This window comes from Nanorana parkeri, unplaced genomic scaffold (assembly GCF_000935625.1).
Source record: "Nanorana parkeri isolate BGI_ZX_2015 unplaced genomic scaffold, ASM93562v1 scaffold250, whole genome shotgun sequence".
Lineage (NCBI taxonomy): Eukaryota > Metazoa > Chordata > Amphibia > Anura > Dicroglossidae > Nanorana > Nanorana parkeri.
This window is the reverse complement of record NW_017306518.1, coordinates 1495629-1515581: the sequence shown is the minus strand read 5'-3', so window position 1 is coordinate 1515581 and position 19953 is coordinate 1495629. Positions and strand designations below refer to the sequence as shown.

Below are 19953 nucleotides of genomic sequence, written 5' to 3'. Positions count from 1 at the left end.
CTGCACATAATCATTGTATTTTGCATTGCCTTATTATTTATGTCTGATTATGTACTAAATAAATACATAAAAGAAAACATTATGCAAAGGGGGCATCATGTTCCATTACATGTTGGATGCCCAGTCTGTGGCATGTTGGCTTGTATGCTCAGTGGCAAACATCCAAACTCTATGAGAACTCCCATTTAGAGTGTATTTATACAGAGGAAAGTCACGGAATTAATGCTACTGTGTGATTTCTTAATGCTTCTTCTTAAGTCCTGAAGTTCTGTCTGGACATAGCATCACAAACTGTAAATATATTGGGACATAGGTCTATTTTACACAAACACCTTAAACATCACCCCTTAAAGCTATGGCACAAATGTTTTAACCTTTTCATATATTGCTGTTTCCATTTAAAGCATTGAAGAATGAAGACACTTGCAAATATTGTCCTGGGACTTTTTATAATAAAAGCAGTTGTATCTGCTCCTCCAACGGATAGTGTCAACTATGACACAGCTGCCTATGAAGTTGACCTACTCTATAATCTTTACGACTATGATGAAAACACTAATATTGATCAAGGAGAGGTATATATTTTTACTTTATTTTTTATTTTTCATTGCTGTATAGGCCAGGTTTCCCAGACATAAAGAAATATAACAGAATATAGAGTATGTTGTAGCCAATAGCAAGCAGCCAAAAACGCTTTCCTGAATTTGCTGATAAATTGATATGTGACTGTCATTTGTAACTGTCCATTTTGCTTTGCTGTATGTTTTAAATTGGCACAATAATGTCCAGTTTGCATTGTAAACTAAATTCCGTTATAGGACTTTCACAATGCAAAGAACTGTCTTACTAAAGTGATTTTATCTGGTTCTTGAATTTTTGTTCTCTTTGGACGTGCACATAAATGAAGGGAAAAATATTTGCCTTATTAACACATTCCAGAGAAGTCTTCTTTATCGCATTCCTCACCCTCTGAGAGATAACTGTGAAATACTTGCATCTTTCTACTAACTATTCCTATCGTGAATCACACATGAACAAATGCTGGAGAACTGGTCACGTATTGGCCAGCTGTGCTCAGACCTAAGTCACCTAAGTTAGTTGCACCCAAAGTGCAGTAATTGGAAGAATTACTGGAGAAAATTAGGCATTGTAAATATTCCTCTTATTATTTCATTGTCACTTGGGTCGATAAATGTAATAAAGAAAAGTTATCTAGAGGATATACGCCTGTTGTAATTTAAACAAAGGTTTTCAATCCAAATCCAAAGTATTTAAACTACCCCATATGTGTTTTATATTCATGATAGAGGGGAATTACTCACAATAAATGTGGGTGTCAGTTAAAGAGAGAATATTGTTTTTTTCCCCATAAGTAATCTACAAGAGCATATACTGATATGAAATTCAAAAAAATGTATCAAAAATAGACAATTAATTACTGCATCACTCAATTTAAAATTAATTTAAATTGGGTACATTATCTCTTAAAGAACAAAATTCTAGCACTTGGTAAATCTGTTTCAAAACTAGAAGTTAAAAATGTGATTAGCACAGCTATGCTGCATGCAATGTAACTAAGTTTACATATACAATGTGGTGTGATATTTACACAGTGCCTCTTAACAATCAGTCAGTGTTGTCTAAATCCAGAATCTGCAGACCATATGTGGGACATAGAAGGCTTCATAGCATCTGATTTAGGCAAGCAGTCGGCAATAAATTGAAAGGGAACTGCTGTTATAGGAAATTAAAAAAAGAAAGGGTGGATGAGAATGTACTGTCCTTATTTTAACCTCCGCATCTCAAGGAACGTTTAATGCCACACCCACTATGGATGTGACGGGGAAGTATTAAGCATGCTGCTACAGCAAATTATACATAAAGTTACTAAGCTATTATTTCTACCTAGCAATCTTTGAAAATCATTTCATTTACTTTTAGTTTAGTCCTTATATGTTTTGCAGAATATTGGGTTTCTGTTTCTTGCCTAGAAATTTGGAAATCATGACATGCTGTTAACTTTTTTCCGTTATCGATTTGTATATTGCATTTTGGAAAATTTGTAAGTATTAGTAAGAACCACACATTTAAGTATAAGTAAGTATTATTAGTAAGTATTGGTAAGAACCCCACATATGTATAACCTTTCCAGATTCCTATAGTTTGCAACTATGGTGAAATTACTGGGATAAGAATCTGTTTTACATAACCAGATACGATTTTGATAATTAAACATTTATGGAAGACCAGTCTGGGCAATCCATTTCAGATGTTCAATGTCTATAAAACTAAAGCAAGAAAAGGAATGTCTAGTTTATGTGCCTGTAGAGTCCAAAGGTCAGGAGATGATTTCAGTTATTTGACAGTGCCATCCGTGGTCGCTGCAAGCACCCACCTGTTTTATCAGGTTACTACTTTTATCCGGTAAGGAGTGCAGCAAGATATCTATATATCAATTGGAAATGGCAGGCTCAAAGCTAACTGATTAAGTGATACAGTATAGCACATTGGATTTCTACACTGGTTTATATCACAAGTGTAAGGGATGCTATCAATACCGGATTGTTATCCCTGCTTTTTCTGTTTTTGACCTCCCATAGCTTGATCATGCTAGAGAAAGAGAGAGCATATCTCAAGGAACATGAAAGTAATCATTTAATTAAAGGTGGTCATACTGTTGTCACCCTTTCGGCCGGCATCCTGTGATCAGCTGATGAAGGAGCTAGTTGCAAAATCGTCATACGAACAGAGCCAGCAGCCATTGAGCTGCTGGCTCTGTTTGGGTATTCTGACAGTGGCTGCCAAAAGAAACAGCAGGGATTCCTCGATCAACAAGCTTGTTAATAAAGGAATCTGCTCTTCTTTTTGTCGTTTAGTCCTCAGGTTCAACGAAAAAAATAGAGCAGTGTATGGCCAGGTTTAATTTTCTAAAACTTTTTTTAGCCTTTTATTGCTGTCAGTGAGGGAAAAAACACACTTGTAACAAATGCCACCAGGACAGATGATTTCCCTGTACTACTGTGATGATGACTGCTGCAAAATTTTAGATTTCCTCTCACTTTTGGTCTGGGTGACAATTGTCATTGAGGCACATAGACAATGTTAATCTACACTGAGTGGCCAGATTATTATGACCACCTGACGTTTGTAGGCAAATTAGCTATTATTAGCTATAATTTCACGCTGAAGTTGCTAGAGGGCCAGACCATTATAAATAGGGAAGCAGGTTGTTTACCACGACAGTAGAAGTGATTTTTTTCTGAAGATATGGGTAAACAACGCGATTTAACAGCCTTTGAACGTGGGATGATTGTTGGCGCTCGGAGCCATGGAGCGAGTATCAGCAAAACAGCAGAATTCGTTAAATGTTCAAGAGCAGCTGTTGTTAAAGTGTTTAAAGACTGGACTGTCAGCCGAAAATCTGGGTCTGAACGTGCAAATTGTGGCCGTCAGCGACTAGTCAATGTTAGGGCAGAACGGAGAGTGGCAAGACTGGTACAAGACAACAGAAGGGCAACAGTGCAGTGTCAGATTCCTCGCATCACCTTTCAACATCTCGTGGAGTCACGAGGCGGCCCAACAAAGTCATCTCGTGGAGTCATCTCGTGGCCCAACGAAGTACTGATGGGGTGGTCATATTAATCTGGCCACTCATTGTATATCATGGGGTCATACACAAATTGACTGTTGCTGTCATTCGAAGGCTTAATCATCTTTAAAAGTTATACGTCACTACAATACTTTACTATATTACATGTTTTTTTGTATCGCTTACCTCTAACTTATTTATAATTCCTGAAGGTCTTTGCACATATGGTCAACATGTTGTTTTTGCACTAAATGTGAGTGAGATGTGTTGGATTCTACATGGTGCTTTGAAACCCTTCCAGACTCCTCTCATCTTTCCAAACCCCTTCTACTCCCAATAAGAGCAGATTATGTTACATGCTATAAATTGTCAGATAAAAGCATTGCAGAATCATGTGACCAACACAAGAGCTAGACTCTTGAATTGCCTAAAATGTTCATGGAAACAGCATTTTCCTAGTAAATCCTCACAATCAAGCCAGAACCTACATTACTGGTGACATTGCTTATTCACCTTTATTCTGCACAGAATCTACCATAACTTCCGTGTTTTTGTAACCCTTTTTTGCCATACAACCAAAAAAAAAAAAAACAGGAACAGGTTTGTGCTTCATTACTATGGCAAGGTGTGACTCAAGAGTGATGTTGTTATCAAGAGGTACTGTAAAATCACTAAAGGGATATAAGTGTGTAGATACAAAGTGGATACATGAATTAAATCACTATAGTGAAATAAGTGCTAACCTCAATATTAAGTGCATGAAAGGCATACATGTGCAAATATATGAAACCAAACAATTATTATACATGTGAGTCAATAGGTATCACACATTGTACTAAATACATACTTACTTACACATTGTACTAAATAAATACTTACGGTATTTATTTAGTACAATGTGTGATACCTATTGACTCACATGTATAATAATTGTTTGGTTTCATATATTTGCAAATGTATGCCTTTCATGCACTTAATATTGAGGTTAGCACTTATTTCACTATAGTGATTTAATTAATGTATCCACTTTGTGTCTACACAATTATATCTAGTCATCCCTTTAGTTACTGATTGAACCATTAGCACTGTATATTCAGTTAAACATTCTTGGACCTAGTTGTCTATAGTGCAGCAGCTTCTAATTAACCCTAATATACATCACAGAATACCCATTAAGTGCAGATTTAAATTAATACACTGTAAATCACTAACCTGATGAGGTAATGAGTAATGAGTAATGACCCCTAAGTTGATAGCTTCTCTCTCGGTAGTCTGCAACTTAGATGGTACAGTATAGTGTGAGGGTTCAGCTTAATAGGTAGAGAGAACAACAGGTCTATCACACTCATAATGAGTCACAGTAGTTTCAGAAGGCTGATGCTGTGAAGGAATACCAGTATCATCAAGAGTATCAGAGTTTACCAAGAATCTTCTACTCTGGTTTATGACATAGCATTTAGTGGGCTTCATGGGATCTTCTGACAAACTGACAATGTCTAGTTGACTTGAAGGAGCTTCTTAACCTCACTTATGCTGTAGCTTGGTCAAGTTTCCTTTGCAGAGCTTCCATTTTTGCTTTCTTGCAGGCAGCTTGTGCATGAATGTTATTGGTTTCTGTCTCTATTTCTGCTTTTTGGCATGCAGCTTGCGAATGGATGTTATCAAGTTCTGCCTCCATTTCTGCCTTCTGTTCTGCAAAGGCAACTTGCACTTTGGCAGCTTCTACCTCTGCATGAGCCCTTGTAAGATGCTCACTATGGAACACCTTGAGTGAGATGGTCTTGAAGATCTCTTAGTGTGTCTGGTAGGTGTTGGGTGATTAAATATAGTTTTATGCAACTGTAATATCCCTTTCCCTACCTATAACCTGTAGTTGAAGTAATTTAGTTATTGAATAGACCTCTCTGTATTATTACTTGATATATGAGAATAATATTTTAGGAAAGTTTCTTATAGCTTTCATAAGTATCTTTTAGTTTTGCAAGTGCATCACTTAGTTGTTCTGCAGCATGCTTTATCAGCAACAGTTGTGCATTGCATAGTTCTACTCCACAAATCAGATACATTATTAGTTATTTTTGCCTTGCTTGTTTGATAGTTTTCTTTAAGTATTAAGGAAGGCTTAACTGTGTGTTTAAGTGTTGCATATATCTCTATCTGCAACAAATCAGCTTCATCTTGAGGTGGTGATGGTGGCTTACTGTCTAATTGCAGAAGGTTTATTTCTAGTGAATCAGATTCTTTCTGGCACATTTCTGCAAAGGTGAGCAGTTTAACTAAATCTGAGTGCATCAGCATTCAAACCTAAACAGTAAGCTATATCTGTTACACAAGCTATATAAGATGAGGCTAGAAAAAGGGCAGGAAATGTGTGAACATGTGAATGCCATGCTGGAAATTGTAGAACAACTGGGTCCTCTCCAATGGAGAGGAAATTAAAGATAACCACGTGGTGACATTACTGCTATGCAGCCTTTCAAAGTTATACAGTACTCTTATTAACGCTCTAGAAACCAGACCTGAGCAGGAACTAACTAGAATATGCCAAAGGAAAATTAATTGATGAATATCACAGAAGGAAAGAAAATATGCACAATGAAGAAAACAAGAAAGCAAGAAAGCGCTTAAGGTGCAGGAGAGCTCAAAGCTAAACAAAGAAAGCAGAGTATGTGTTCGCTGTAAAAAGACTGCACACTGCACACCTGAAAAAGGACTGTTCAATCTGGAAAGCTGAGTAGCGGAAGCTAGAGGCACCTACAAGAGAAAGAGCTAAGGCAGCTACAAATGAAACTGCAGGTACATCATGGAGCTCTACCTTTAAAGTGACTCAGAACAGTATACCAAGCGGATGGTGCAATAAGTCACATGACTAGTGATTAGGGATGCACTGATACCGATACTGGTATCAGTATCGGTCCTGATACCAAGTATTTGGGCGAGTACTCGTACTCGCCAAAATGGTCCGATACTATTCCCGATACTGGATCTTCCGATATCAGGAAGTTGGGCGGTGAGTCATTACACACCCCCCGGTTTCCTTAATGGGACTTCTGATTGGCCAGAAAGCCGGCTCCATGCTTCCTCCTCACCTGTTGACGAGGGAGCATGGAGCCGGCTTCCTGGCTAATCAGGAAGCTGGGTGGCGAGTCATTACACACCACCCAGTTTCCTTAATGGGACTTCTGGTATCAGTATTTGGTATCAGCGAGTACCAAAAAAAATATCAGTACTCGTACTCGATACTGAAAAAACGATATTGGTGCTTCCCTACTAGTGGTGAGACCTTTTTCACAGAAATTGATTTCAGTGCAAAGGACAAAGTATTCCTAGCAAACGGGAAAAGTATTACTGCAGAAGGTAACAGTCAAGGATTCTTGAACTGCATTACACCATCAGGGGACAAGCAGAGTATCCTCGTGAAAAATGTACTGTATGTCCCAGACCTAGAATGAAGCCTTCTATCAGTTAAAAGCATTGGTAATAACAGTCTCATAGTTCAATTCCAAGGTGATGATAGTACAATCCGAAACAATAAGTCAAGACAGCCACTCATAATCCACACAGCAAATGTATCATCTATGGCACAGGCGACTAGGGTGCTGAAACTGGACTGCTTGATTACCCCAATGGAGTTATCCCCTTAGGAGACGCATTATATATGTAAGAAGCCTTACAAGTTATCTTTGTGACTGAACATTGCGCATTGAGATTCCATCTGAATCTGAGTGAACGCATGACTGAAGCACATTCCAATGCGTTCCGCATCTGAGATCCATCACATAAAAGGTAAAATGATTACAGCCGTCTACCTTCTCTATGTCCCCTATGCTACCCTCTGCTCTGCATCCTCATCTCTAAGACTGCAGCTGCCTGTAGGGATTACAGGCTAAGATCCTCTCTGCTAATGAAGGACAGTCCCCTGCAGCCTCTTAAATCCTATCAAGACATAATTGTTGGCTAGGCAAGCCCCTCCTGCACTTACACACCAACACTGCAATACCTAACCTGATCCTCAGATTTCAGCCCCTCTTAAAGCTACGATACACTCAATTGAGAAGTGTGCCAGCTCTAACTTCTTAGCGTTTCAAGGGATCCACTTCTGCTTCTAGGACTCTCTCTCTCACCGTTAAACCCAGGAGGTTCCATGGAGGTGGCAGCTCAACCAATCGCAAGTATCCTTTAATTACTTCATAGGAACTGAGCTAAATTGTTCCCCCGCTTATAGACTGAGCCGTCTGGCGATATTTGCTATTTCAGAATTTATATTGACTATGCCTTTATGATGTAATACAGCTTAATAGACTTTCTATTTAATCTCTTTGATTTACACTGAATGGAAAAGGTTGCTGCCAGCCAGACAAAGCTGAAAATCTCCTATCTGCAGCTGAGATCCATTAATGCATTTCGTAAGTTTTTATATTTATTGTTTCCTACTGCTGGCCTTACAAGTGAGGAGAGAAAGGCTTTGATGCGGAAACAGTTGACCAGAGTATGTTCAGGATCAGGCAGGGGTCAAGGCGGGTGATAAACAGGCAGTCTGTGATGGCAACCAGTAAGCAGTACAAAACACGGAAGATGAGAGCTTAGTTGGGTCCAGGCAGGGGTTGAGACAGGTGGTAAGCAGGGAATGGTTAGGCCGAACCACGTCATCAACAAGCAGTCAATAGGGCAGGGGCACACTTCAGTATTATAGCTCTTCACACAAACAGGATAGCTGGTGTAAAGAGACAGCACTAGCCACTTCCAGAGTTGGTGCAGAAATATCCCTGTGAATGCCCAGCATTGTTTCAGGGAGATCTGGAAGTTTTGTCACTGATTCTGCAACTACTGTGACTGGATTTCTGTGACTACTATTAGCAATACTGGCCTGTATCCTGTGAGGGCCATTAGAAGTACTGGCAGGGATTCCTGGAAATCCTGTTAGGGGCGTTGTGAGTACTACAGCTGGGTGTCTTAGCAGATCAGAAATCAGAGTCTATCACAACACAATTCCAGCTGTAGGGATTATTCTAGAAACAACAGTTTTTGCAATTCCACAAGCACAGTTTAATACACAGAAATGTCCAATGCATGAACAGCTTTCCAAACTGTAGAAAGATTTGCTTCTAACAAGATCAGGCACATCAAGCGTAATACACAGACTGTAAGCTGATCCTCAGTTGCTTCATAAATAGTGTGGTTTATAAGCAGTTATGCAGATCTCTGTCTGTAATGCAGTGTGTGCTGGCTTAAAGGGCAGACATAGACCATGTACTTTCTGAGGCAGAGGTAAAACATCACAGCAGAAAAAGAGTATATTAAAGGCTTTAGAAATCTGTCTTTTTACTGTTCTGTTTCAAGCCTGCAATGTCTTACTTTCTTAGACCCAGCCTGTGCAGTCAGTATGGGTACTTGCTGACTTGGCAGAATCCACAGGCAGCTTAACTTATTAATAATCAATAAGGCACAGTAGTTGAACCACACAATGTTTTACTTCAGATAAGTGCAATACAAAAGGATGTTTTTCTTTGAAGTGCAAGAAGACAATAACTTTCTTAAGCCCTACAACTACAGTAGAAATTGAAACTATACTGAACAGCATAAGAAGGTAGAGAATGTCTAGTTAAAGACTGTACTAACTAGCACCAAACTGAGGGGGAGGGAGGGTGAACATACTAAGGGCACAGAAAATAAGCATATTTGTAATACATGTGCAAGTCTCAGGACAGGACATTTGCTGCCCCCCTTTTCCTGGCCAGCCTGGCTGCATGCCTGGATAATGGTCTTATATAAGTTTTAAGGGGTGCCCCATACAATTTTTTTCTTTAAAGGAATAGTACACCAATTTGAAAACAATGTGTACTGTCCATTTAAAATGAAAAAAAAGAAATAAGGCATGTGTTCCTGCTCAAAAACCATACCAGATTCTTATCTAGGCTTGCAGCCTGGCTGTACATGAAATGGGAGGGGCAGTGAGTGTGTGGCTCCCTCCCTCACCTAAACCTTACATTTCCACATGCCCTCACAATTGGGAAGGTACCTTGCGAGGGGGATCTGGGCCTCTCACCCTGCAAGGCACCTTGTCCCAATGTAGATGGGGACAAGGCCTCAACCCAACATACCTGGCCAGGTGGATGTGGGGATATGCAGAGGGGGAATCTGGAAGTTCCCTTTAGAATAAGGAGCTATCCAGATATCCAGCCCTTCCCCCTTTTCCCGATGAATAAGCTCAGAGTACATAGTACCCCTTGTTACTGTGAATGAATAAGGGGTGCATAGTATGCTTTGCTATTCATTCATTCAAAAAACTAGGGATGTTCAGATACCAGTTCAGATACCACTGTCAATACTTGGCATTTTCACGAGAACTACCAGGGTTGCAGCGGTTGCAGCTGGGACCTGGCTCTGGCGCTCCACCACTGTCCAGAAATCATTAGTCTGTATTGTTTTAGAAAAACTGTCACATGACAATAAACAAAAAATGTATCAGTACTTGTATCTGTGAATACTTAGACAAGTATCAGTATTTGTACTTGAAAAAATGGTATCGGTGCATCCCTAATATATGAATAATACATTAAAACAGTGATGCACAAATCACAGGAGCTCTGTATGTTCCTTAAAAATGACAGCTGCCTCCTAACTTTTGAATTTTTCTCTAGTCTAGCCTTGGAGCTGGAAAAGTATCTGTACATGTACTTGTACCGAGTACAGTACTTGGTATCTGAACATCCCTACAAAAAATAATTTAAATAGTAAATAAAAACACAGACTCCATAGAAAAAGTCCTATAAAATTAGTTACGTTATCCAGATATGTAGATCCAGCCTCAATTACACTGAGCAACTACTGATGACTCACTTCTAATGCTGCCTTGCCATACTCCCATCACTAAATGACAGATTCCCAGCTGCTGCAGTAATGTAAACAAAGTAGCCGGGGGATCCTGGTTGATGTCATTTACCAAATATGGTAATTACCATATTTGGTCAGTGATGCCACCCAGGATCCCCCGTCTGCTTTATTTACAAAAAGAACAAATATGTTTAGGAGCTGTCATTTAGGGGCAGTAGTTCTTTTTTATAACTTTCACTGCCAGAGCTGGGGTTTTTGGGGTTCATTTTGCACACAAGTTGAAAAGAACATATTAGGTCTGAATATTACCCAAAACCCCCACAAATTTTATATTTTCTGAAAGCAGAAACCCCAAAGAATGGCAGTTGCTATTTCTTATGCCACATATTAGGGCAATGGTTTATTAAAAAAAAAAAGAAATTAGGCGAAAAATGCATTCAGATTAATTTTAGTGCAGACAAGCACAATATAAGCCTGTACAGGTCATCAATTTAGATTTATCAGTAAAATGATGGCACTATAATTATTGCTCTTAGTTTGACATGCATGTCATATGTAGGCATTGATGTTCATATGTGCATGTACATAGGGGCAAGGGGCTAAAATTAGGAGTTTATTGATTTTAACTGTCTTGCTATCACATGGGGGCTGGCGTGCGGCAGCATATGATAGCACACTGGTAGTGACAGGTTTGGGAGAAATCAGGTCTCTGTTAGGCCGCTAATGTCACTTCAGCTTTTCAGCCATCCAAATCACTTCTGCCAGAAACCTGGGAGTATGCTGATGACATGTTAACAAATTGTGTTTGAAAAAGGTCAGAAAAAATTAAAAGATTCATCTCCCATAGATTTCAGCTGGGTTTGGTGCTATGTTTGGGGTTTGTCTGACATTCAGCAAACAGAACTTTGCTTGTTTCACTATCTGCTGGTATGGGGGTTGCACACCCAACTGTATCAGTTTTGGCCTTGATGGACACATTTGTATAATCTACTGATATAAATAATAGTTACTAGTAGATAATACTCATTAGTTACACAGTTCATGAAATGGCAGATATCAGTATTGTTGTATAGGATCTTGGTATTAGAAGATTTTTTGTTACCTGTTGAAGGTTCAGTATTGCAGCTGTCAACAGTAGCTTGGAATGTTGTTTCCCTGATTTTTCTGTATGATTACTCTCTCGCATGGACTTGATTGCTCACAAGAAATCTCGTTGCTAGAGTTGAGATCTATTTTCAGTTTCTGTAGCATCAGTTCTAAAATATTTAAATGTGCCTTGAATTCATTTAACAATAGTTTTGAACTCAGATTCTTACTGGATCAAGGAGCACTGATAATGTCACAACTTAGATCAGTCTTTTGTATCTTGTCCACTCTTGGGATGTCTCTTTCCAGCAGAAGCATGATTGTGGCATTACCATCCAGTGGTGGTACTAGATATTAGAAACTTTAAAGTCATACATGAAATATGTGTGTCTTCTGGTACAAAGAATCTCCTCTTTGTTGTTAGGTATTTGGTTCTGGATCTCTTCTGGATCTTTAATGAACAAAACAAAAAACTTTCACAGTTTCTACTGAACCAGTGCATGTTCAGGTTTCCTCTGAAAGTCCTTCTTGACATAGCTCATTGCATTTTGATATAATCATTGGAGGTGACTGTGTATGGCTCTCCCAGCCATGATCTAATGCAGATGCATGACCTTCAATGATAGCAAAGCCTCATTTTAAGGGGTCTTAGTGTAACGCTGATGTTTGCTTGTTGGTGTCACATTCTGAGCACTTAACTGTAGTCTTACAGTGTCTGGCTAAGTGTTCTGTGAATGTGCAACATCTGAATCAAATTGCATGGTTCCTTATAAACTTCTTGTGTTCTTCAAAGGGCTATCTCTTAAGCACACACTGCGAGGATATGGTATGTTATTAAAGAGTCAGTAGGGGTCAGGGTCCTTTTATTTTTCTTCACTGTTGCCACTGAGAGTGGGAGATAATGGAGACAACATTTCTAGAATATCTGCATTTAGTAGTTAGATTTTCTATTTTTGTAGTTGGGGAGCTTGGAATGTTCAAATCAAGAAGCTTGGATCATTCTTAGCTCTGGCTAACTCTGTAATTAACTTTGATAAAGAATAAGGAAAGGTGGAAATGAGACTTGATGTTCCTCCTTATTCCTGAAACTCACTGTGCCTCATTTTTCTTGGATACTGTAAGGCAATTTGCAGTGTCTAGGAAGCTAAGACCTGGTAGATGTGGGTCTTCCTTAGCAATTTAAATTTCTGGAACTTCTGGTTGTCTCTGTTGGACAGTCTAGGAAAGTCCTGTAGTCTTTTGAATAAGGCAAGTTCTATTACTTCAGAGCTGCTATAAATGTGCTCTAATCCGTCCCATGTGAGATTAAGGTCTTTGTCTGGTTTGTGGATATAAACAGTTTTAGGTCTCTTAACACAGTCTGATAATTAAGGACCTAGCCTTCCAATTAGCAGATCAAGTTCTTGCATAGCTAGGAAGCTGAAGTGATGAACTACTGCCTTAAATGTGGACTTCCAGCTCCTGTAGTTCTCTGGGCAATCGTTGAATTATTTATTTGTAAGTCATCTATCTTGCAAGGTCTTGCATATCCATACTTTAGTCGTGAAGATGGATCCTTTACCATTGCTGTAGGTAGTGGTATCTAATACCTCATGTTTAGGTGCCGGAGGAGAAAATGTATTAGCAAATGGGTTCAGTCCAGTTGAAAGTCTTGTGGTACGGTGTGGTCCTTGAGAACTGTGGGAACCACGCTCAGGAGGTTTTTGAGGTGATCTGGTCAAGCTTGGCTCAAGAGGGTTTGTGATGACACATTAGATGCTGCATAGGATCCAAATAACTTAGGAGGTAGAGAAGTGACCAATGAGCCTGTGTGGTTGATTGCTGCAGTGTTTAATGCTGGAGGATTCACTGTGGTCTTGTGTGTAAAATATGAGACTTTCTGAGCACTATTGTTGTGATGGCTCTGGTTTAGGACAAACTGCAATGTCCAATGTGTGGGGTCATCAGAGGCTGCCAAGATGGGGTGATGAACTTCTTCCTACACAGCTCGTTCAAAGTCTCTGACCTTTGCTAGGGCTGCCACTTTATTTTAATTTGGAGGACTTCTAGCAAAGGTTCTGCCTCAATCTGTACAGCCTTTGATTCAGCTTATATGTCTGCTTGAAACCTTGCAGCTTGTGCTTAGGCCTGTTTTTGAGTTTCATGCCTGAGCATGTTTTCTTGTAATCCTCAGCCTTAAGAGCCACTTCCCTTTCAATGTAATAAGCTTTCACCTTCGCTGCTTCTGCTTCAGCACAGTCTGTTATGATTTGGCTACTTAGTGATTATCACTGTGAGCATGATCTTAGTAATAATTGTTGTCAGTGGAATCTTAGCATTCTTGAGGATCCCTTAGAGCCCTTGGAGAAGGTAGAGTAGCAGGATGCAAGTTCATGCAATTGACAATAACTGTTCTTTACTCATATCCTGGCCTCTAAAAATGTGATGCGTCTTTCTTTGTTAGGAGCAGTGAAGTCATTCAGCTCTTAAATAGACTCCTCTGTATGAGTACTTGATCGAAGAAAATCATATTTTCAGTCTCTTATATTCATTTGGCTTTGTAAGTGCACTGCTTAGTTGTGCTGCATCATTATATGTTTCATCAGCAACAGTTACGGATAGCATAGATTTGTTACACACAGAAAATTCTGTGAAATGAAAGGGAGTAGGAACAGTAGTGAGTGCTAAGAATGCTACAAGTCAGAGGAAAATTACTACTGGGGCTAAGAATGAGGGGGTAATAGTGATATATGGATTTGGTAAAGTAATATATTCTTAAAGGGGAAAGCTTGGTTGAAACATAAGAGAAGACAGGTGTTGAAAGACTGTAACATTTTGTAAAAGATAATCAGAGCCATTTCCAGTAAGTAGCCAAAGGAAAACGGATTTAAAAAACCTCAGCGTTGAATTAATATATTCGCCAAATGAGCCAGTATCAAGTTATAAGATGGCTAAAGCAGAAAGCTGGCAGGCATTAACAAGAAACAGTGTTTCAGACTGGCTGTTTCCTAACTAAAAGTGAATCCAGAGAGAGTCTAGTCATTACCATATAAAGATTTATGAGAAAAACTGTAGGGCAGTTCTCACTGAAATGTTAAAACTGCTTAAAACCTGTGCCTGAAATAAATAAAACATTTATCAGTGCAGTGACAAGGGGGCATAGGTTAAAGGTCATATTGAAAATTATTAGCAATATCAATATGACATCAGAAGTCAGTGATTATCAATATGTCTTCAACCATGGGAGTTTAACTTGAAAGGGGGGGTGACCAAACCCCCCAACCTGGGTGAGGATTTATCAGTTTTTGGAAGCCCCCTTTAAAGTAAGGTGGCCCCTAGTTATTTGCTTTCCCCTCTTCCTGTTGAATGAGTAAGGGGTACATAGTGCCCCCATTTTACTAATTCAGAAAGAAAATAGCAAATAAAAATATCAATACCACAGAAAAATTCCTTTATGTAAACCCAAAGAAAAAATCCCCAATGTAAATCCAATGTCAATAATGTTATTCATCGATGCACATCCACTTCAATCATAACGAGCGACAGCCAATGATGTTGCTACTCCCTATCACAAAAGACAGCTCCCTGGAACCGCTGGAAAGTAAACAAAGGAGCTAGTTACCCTTGGTGATGTAATTGACCAAATATTGTCATGACCATATTTGATCAATTACATCAATGACTAAATGATAGACTTCCAGCTAAATCAGCTCGAGGTTTGGATGGGCTTGCCAAATAAGGATGACGTGAACAGGTTGGGTTTGGTTCAAACTCATGTTCAGCTTGAATGTGAAGCTTGTCATGAATCTGATAATAAGACACAGCCAGGAGTCAAGGATGTGGTAAGCAGTTCTGGTATCTATGGGTCCCGGTATGACAGAGGTATGGATAGGACATTAAATAGTAGTGCCAATGACACCAATGATTTTTGTGTCTCTGGTTTTTCTTATTGACTGCCAATATAAGGGGCATTTCCTGCATTAGAAAAATGCATGGGTGCCAGGGGCATAGTGGCAGTGGGAGAAATACCCCCCTTACATTGGTGGTTACTTGCACTTACATTTGTTTTCTATCTCCATATTGTAAAAATTGGCCATTTGTTGCCTGTGTATTATGATTATCTATTTATTGCCTGCATATTGTAACAATTGCCCTTTTGTTGCCATTGTATTAAAATAATTGCCAGTGTTTTCCATTTGTTGCCTGTGTTTTGTAACAATTGATTGTTGCTATGTTTTGTATATGATTGCCCATTTATATTCCATGTATTGTGAGGATTGCCATGAAGTAATTGCTGTTTAGAGGGTCATATCACTATATTTTAATCCCTTGCAGAATTGTCACTGTCAAATCAAATCATCACTCTTTTATCCGCATGTTTCGTCTAAATTAAAGCCATTATATTGAATTTATTTTTTTGCTGGCAGTACAGCATTCAGATAAATAACATATTTATGATCTCTATTCCTTTTTTGGTCATTATTAGTATTTGTCTAATTTCATATATATTACTAAACATTACTTTGACGTATACAGAAAAAGGTTGCTAAAAAATCAATTTGCCCTGGTGTCAAATACCCTAGGCATGCCTGCTACTACGACCACACTCTACTCTTGTGGGTTGAATGACCCGTGCATAATTCAGCCCACCCCCTCTGAGCCCAAAACAACAACGACACTTGCCCCGATAGGCCGTCATCAAGCTGGCCTGGCTCATAGGAGAATGATACAGAGAGCAGTGCACATGTCATTGTGGTGGCATTTTCTGTCTACCATGGTTACAAGACACAAGGATTTCAAGTGGGTATGTATTCATTAGTATTAATTTCCTATGCTCCTCAGCTCCCTTTAGTAGTCATAATGCTCCAGTTTGTCCAACTTGGAGTTGTATTAAGGGTACGTACCAGTACAGTAGATCGAGCTGAGGAGGATAGGTAATAAGTAGGGCTGGTAATGATTAAAATTTTCGTGTTCGATTAATCAAAACATTTTTTAATCGATTAATTTTGATTAATTATAACGCACATACAGATCCAACTACATTGGCCTATACACATTCAGCACAGCAATGAAGTAATAAAATGAACTAGGATCACACTAATCCAGCACGTTATTAATCTCACGTGCCCCACTCAATATGGCCGCCGCTTGAGCGCGGCAACTCACAATAATAACGTGCTGGATTAGTGTGATCCTAGTTCATTTTATTACTTCATTGCTGTGCTGTATGTGTATAGGCCAATGCCTTGGCTGGCGCTCGTGCAGAAAGTTGAAAATTTTTTTTACTCGATCAAAACAATTTTAATCGATCAAAAAGATTAACGATTAATCGAGAAACTAATCGTTAACTTGCACAGCCCTAGTAATAAGTATTTATTGCATATGCTCCTCGGCTCCATCTAGTGGCCATAATGCAGTATTGACCAACAATTACATTTGTTTTGTACAAGAAAACACAAAATGTTGCCCTATTCGCACAGTCCAAATGTAACATAATGTGTTATCTTCCAACAATTACATTTGTTCTGCACAAGAAAACATTCGATTTTGCCCTATTTACGTTGAGTTTAAATTAAAAAATTGCTCTGTGAACTTTTTATAAATCCACCCCTTAGTGTTTAGGTAGGGGTGGTTAATTGTTAGGGTGGTGCTGTGGTGTAGGGCATTGGATCCTGCCTTTTGATGGCAAAATATACAAAAAAACACTAAACACTAAGCACCGTGTCCGTACACAGACACTGGTGTCTCTGACCGTGTCTCTGGCCGTTGCAGGGTCTTCCTTGGTATACATTAAAGTTGTAAGGAACTAAGTTGGTATGGTCCCAGTCCCCTCTCCCCCTGTACAATTTCGGTATTTGGTACCTTCCTGTGTACATGCAGCAAGGGGTTTTGCTTCTTTTTCGGGAGCAGCTTGCTTTTTAGTGGGCTGGAATGAAGATCAAGGCGGAAGTGGAGGCTGCTGGAGTGGAAAGAAAGGTAAGCAGGATGAGCTTGGTGCCTGACGCTGGGGTAGGGGGGAGCATTTTGCAGAGGACAGCACAGAAGCCAGTATCTACTACTTTAATGATTACAGTAGTGCTGTCCTCTGCAAAGGCTTCCCCCAACCCCAGCTTCGGGCCCCTATTTAGCCTTAGGCCATGTCTGAATAGGGGCCTGACGGTGGAGAGGGGGGGAGCCTTTCCAGAGGACAGCAGCCAGAAGCAGCAAGCATCTGGTATCCAAGGCATAATAGTGGCCCTGCACTGCTGTCCTCTGCAAAGGCAACAGCTGTTTGGGCACCAGCTGCTTGCTGCGACTGGCTGCTGTCCTCTGCAAAGGCTTTCCCCCCAGCGTCGGGCCCTATTCAGCCTTGGCCCACGGCTGAATAGGGGCCCGACGCTAGGGTGGGGGGAAGAACCTTTGCAGAGGACAGCAGCCAGTAGCAGCAAGCAGCTCTACAGCCATGGGCAGAACTACCGCCGGTACAGCTGCACCAGGGCCCGAGCCTAGGGGGGCCCAGTATAGTACTCACAGACACCAGGGCTACCCCAGCGCAAAGATGGTGGGGGCGCCGTCCGATAGCTGCCATGCACTGCGGAGGAAGCTAAGACTGGGACGGAAGCCAGAAGGCGGACATACATAAATGCACTGCAGAGCTGCCCTGCAGGCACACTATGAGGTAGTGCTGGGGCCTCGGCCGTGAGGACCAAGTGAGCAGCTGCCTGGTTACACATCCTACAACCTCTACCTGGCGCATGGTGTTCCTGCTTAGGACAGTCAGATAAGGTGACTGCTGTCACCTATGTTCTATAGTTCAGCTCTGTTCTATAGTGTCCTCGTTTGTAGCCCTCTATAACTGATGGACTTATTCTTCATTATTGTATAAAATATTGATGGTAGTTGTACTCCTCTATAGCTGGTGCCATTCTGCATTACAGCAATGCAGAATGGCTTCGGCTATAGAGGACTACAACTACCAACAATACTTTATACTGGAATGCAGAATGGTACCAGCTATAGAGGACTACAACTTCCAGCAATACTTTATACAGCAATGTTGATTGGCAAAGGCTATAGACCAGATTCTGCATTGTTGTATAAGTATTGCTGGGAGTTGTAGTTCTCTATGGTAATATTAAAAGTTATATTACTTCTAAAAGTTTAAGTGTATTTTACAAATGTATACCAAAATACAAAAGCATAGTTTTTATACAAAGATCACAATCTGCAGTAACCCTAGCTGCTGACCAACTTACTGTTGATGTGACTAGTTCATGTATTTCTAGAGGTAATCATTTAGTGTAGACCTGATGACATCAGATAATGAATGCCCACAAGTGGTGTTGGTTCTTGCACTTCCACAGTTACATTACCTGCTGGACGCAGGGCTTCGTAACCCACTGGACGCAGGGCTTCGTGACCCACTGGACACTAGACATGTGCACCGGCAAAAAAATTGTTTAGTTGCATGTTGTTTTAATTCGGATTTTCCGTTATTTCGGGATTCGGACGACATTCGTTAGCGGTATTCGGTACGAATGTTAATTTCCATTTCATGTTCGTATCGTTCGTTTCATTGCAGCAAAGTGACATTAACATTTTTTTTTTTAAATTGTCACTTTGCTGCAATGAAAATTTGTCCACAAACGAAAATGCGTACTGACGACCGCTAACAAAATTTCGTCCGGAAAACTAATTTTTCCAAAACGTATCGCACATGTCTACTGGACGCAGGGCTTATGGTTAGTTCACACCATAAGCAGTGTGCCCCGGTCCGATTATGGCCAGAACGCACTGCCAGCATTGCGGCTGGCTCACTTTTTTGCCAGGCTGGAGGGGGAGTGGCGGGCCATTGAAGTGAATGGCACCGTAGCCACGCCCTCTGGCTGCAATGCGATCACCCACACGGAATCACAAGGCACATTGTACCACCAGTGCGTTCGGGTGTGGTGCAATAAAAATGCTGCAAGCACTATTTTGCGGGCAGTGCGTTCTGGCCAGAATCGGACCGGAACGCACTGCTTATGGTGTGAACTAAACCTTAGTGACGCAATGGACTCTGGGATTAGTGACCAGCTGGAAAAGGGGCTGAGTGACGACGCGCTGGAGCAAGCTCTATTTTTTGCGTTTGCAGTGGAACGCAACTGTGGCAAAGTCTTGCCACACGTTCGATCGCACTGCGACGGGGGGTGTGGAAGCGGTGCCATTGAATGCAATGCACCGCTACACCCCTTCCTGCCGCAAAACGCGGGGAGAAGTTTGTTAGCGATCGCTGTGCGTTCCAGCAGCTAACGCTCTGGAATGCACGCGCTTTCGGTGTGGACAAGGCCTAAATAAGGGACCAATGCTGGGCCCCAGCTTCGTGCCCCTCTCAGCCCTGGGCACCAGCTGCTTGCTGATACTGTCCTCTTCAAACACACCCCCCAGTGGGCCCCCACCAAGCAGCTGGTGCCCAAGGCTGAATAGGGGCCCGATGCTGTGCCCCA

At 40.6% G+C, this 19953-nt stretch overlaps 1 protein-coding gene across 1 annotated transcript in view; it reads left to right on the top strand.

Moving 5' to 3' along the window:
* Positions 1 to 413: 413 nt before the first annotated feature.
* EPYC (epiphycan) overlaps positions 414 to 19953 on the top strand; it is a 32502-nt gene continuing 12962 nt past the window's right edge. Inside the window, exon 1 of the mRNA XM_018556726.1 lies at positions 414 to 575. Coding sequence (XP_018412228.1) covers positions 414 to 575 — 162 coding nt within the window. The remainder of the gene's footprint in view (positions 576 to 19953) is intronic.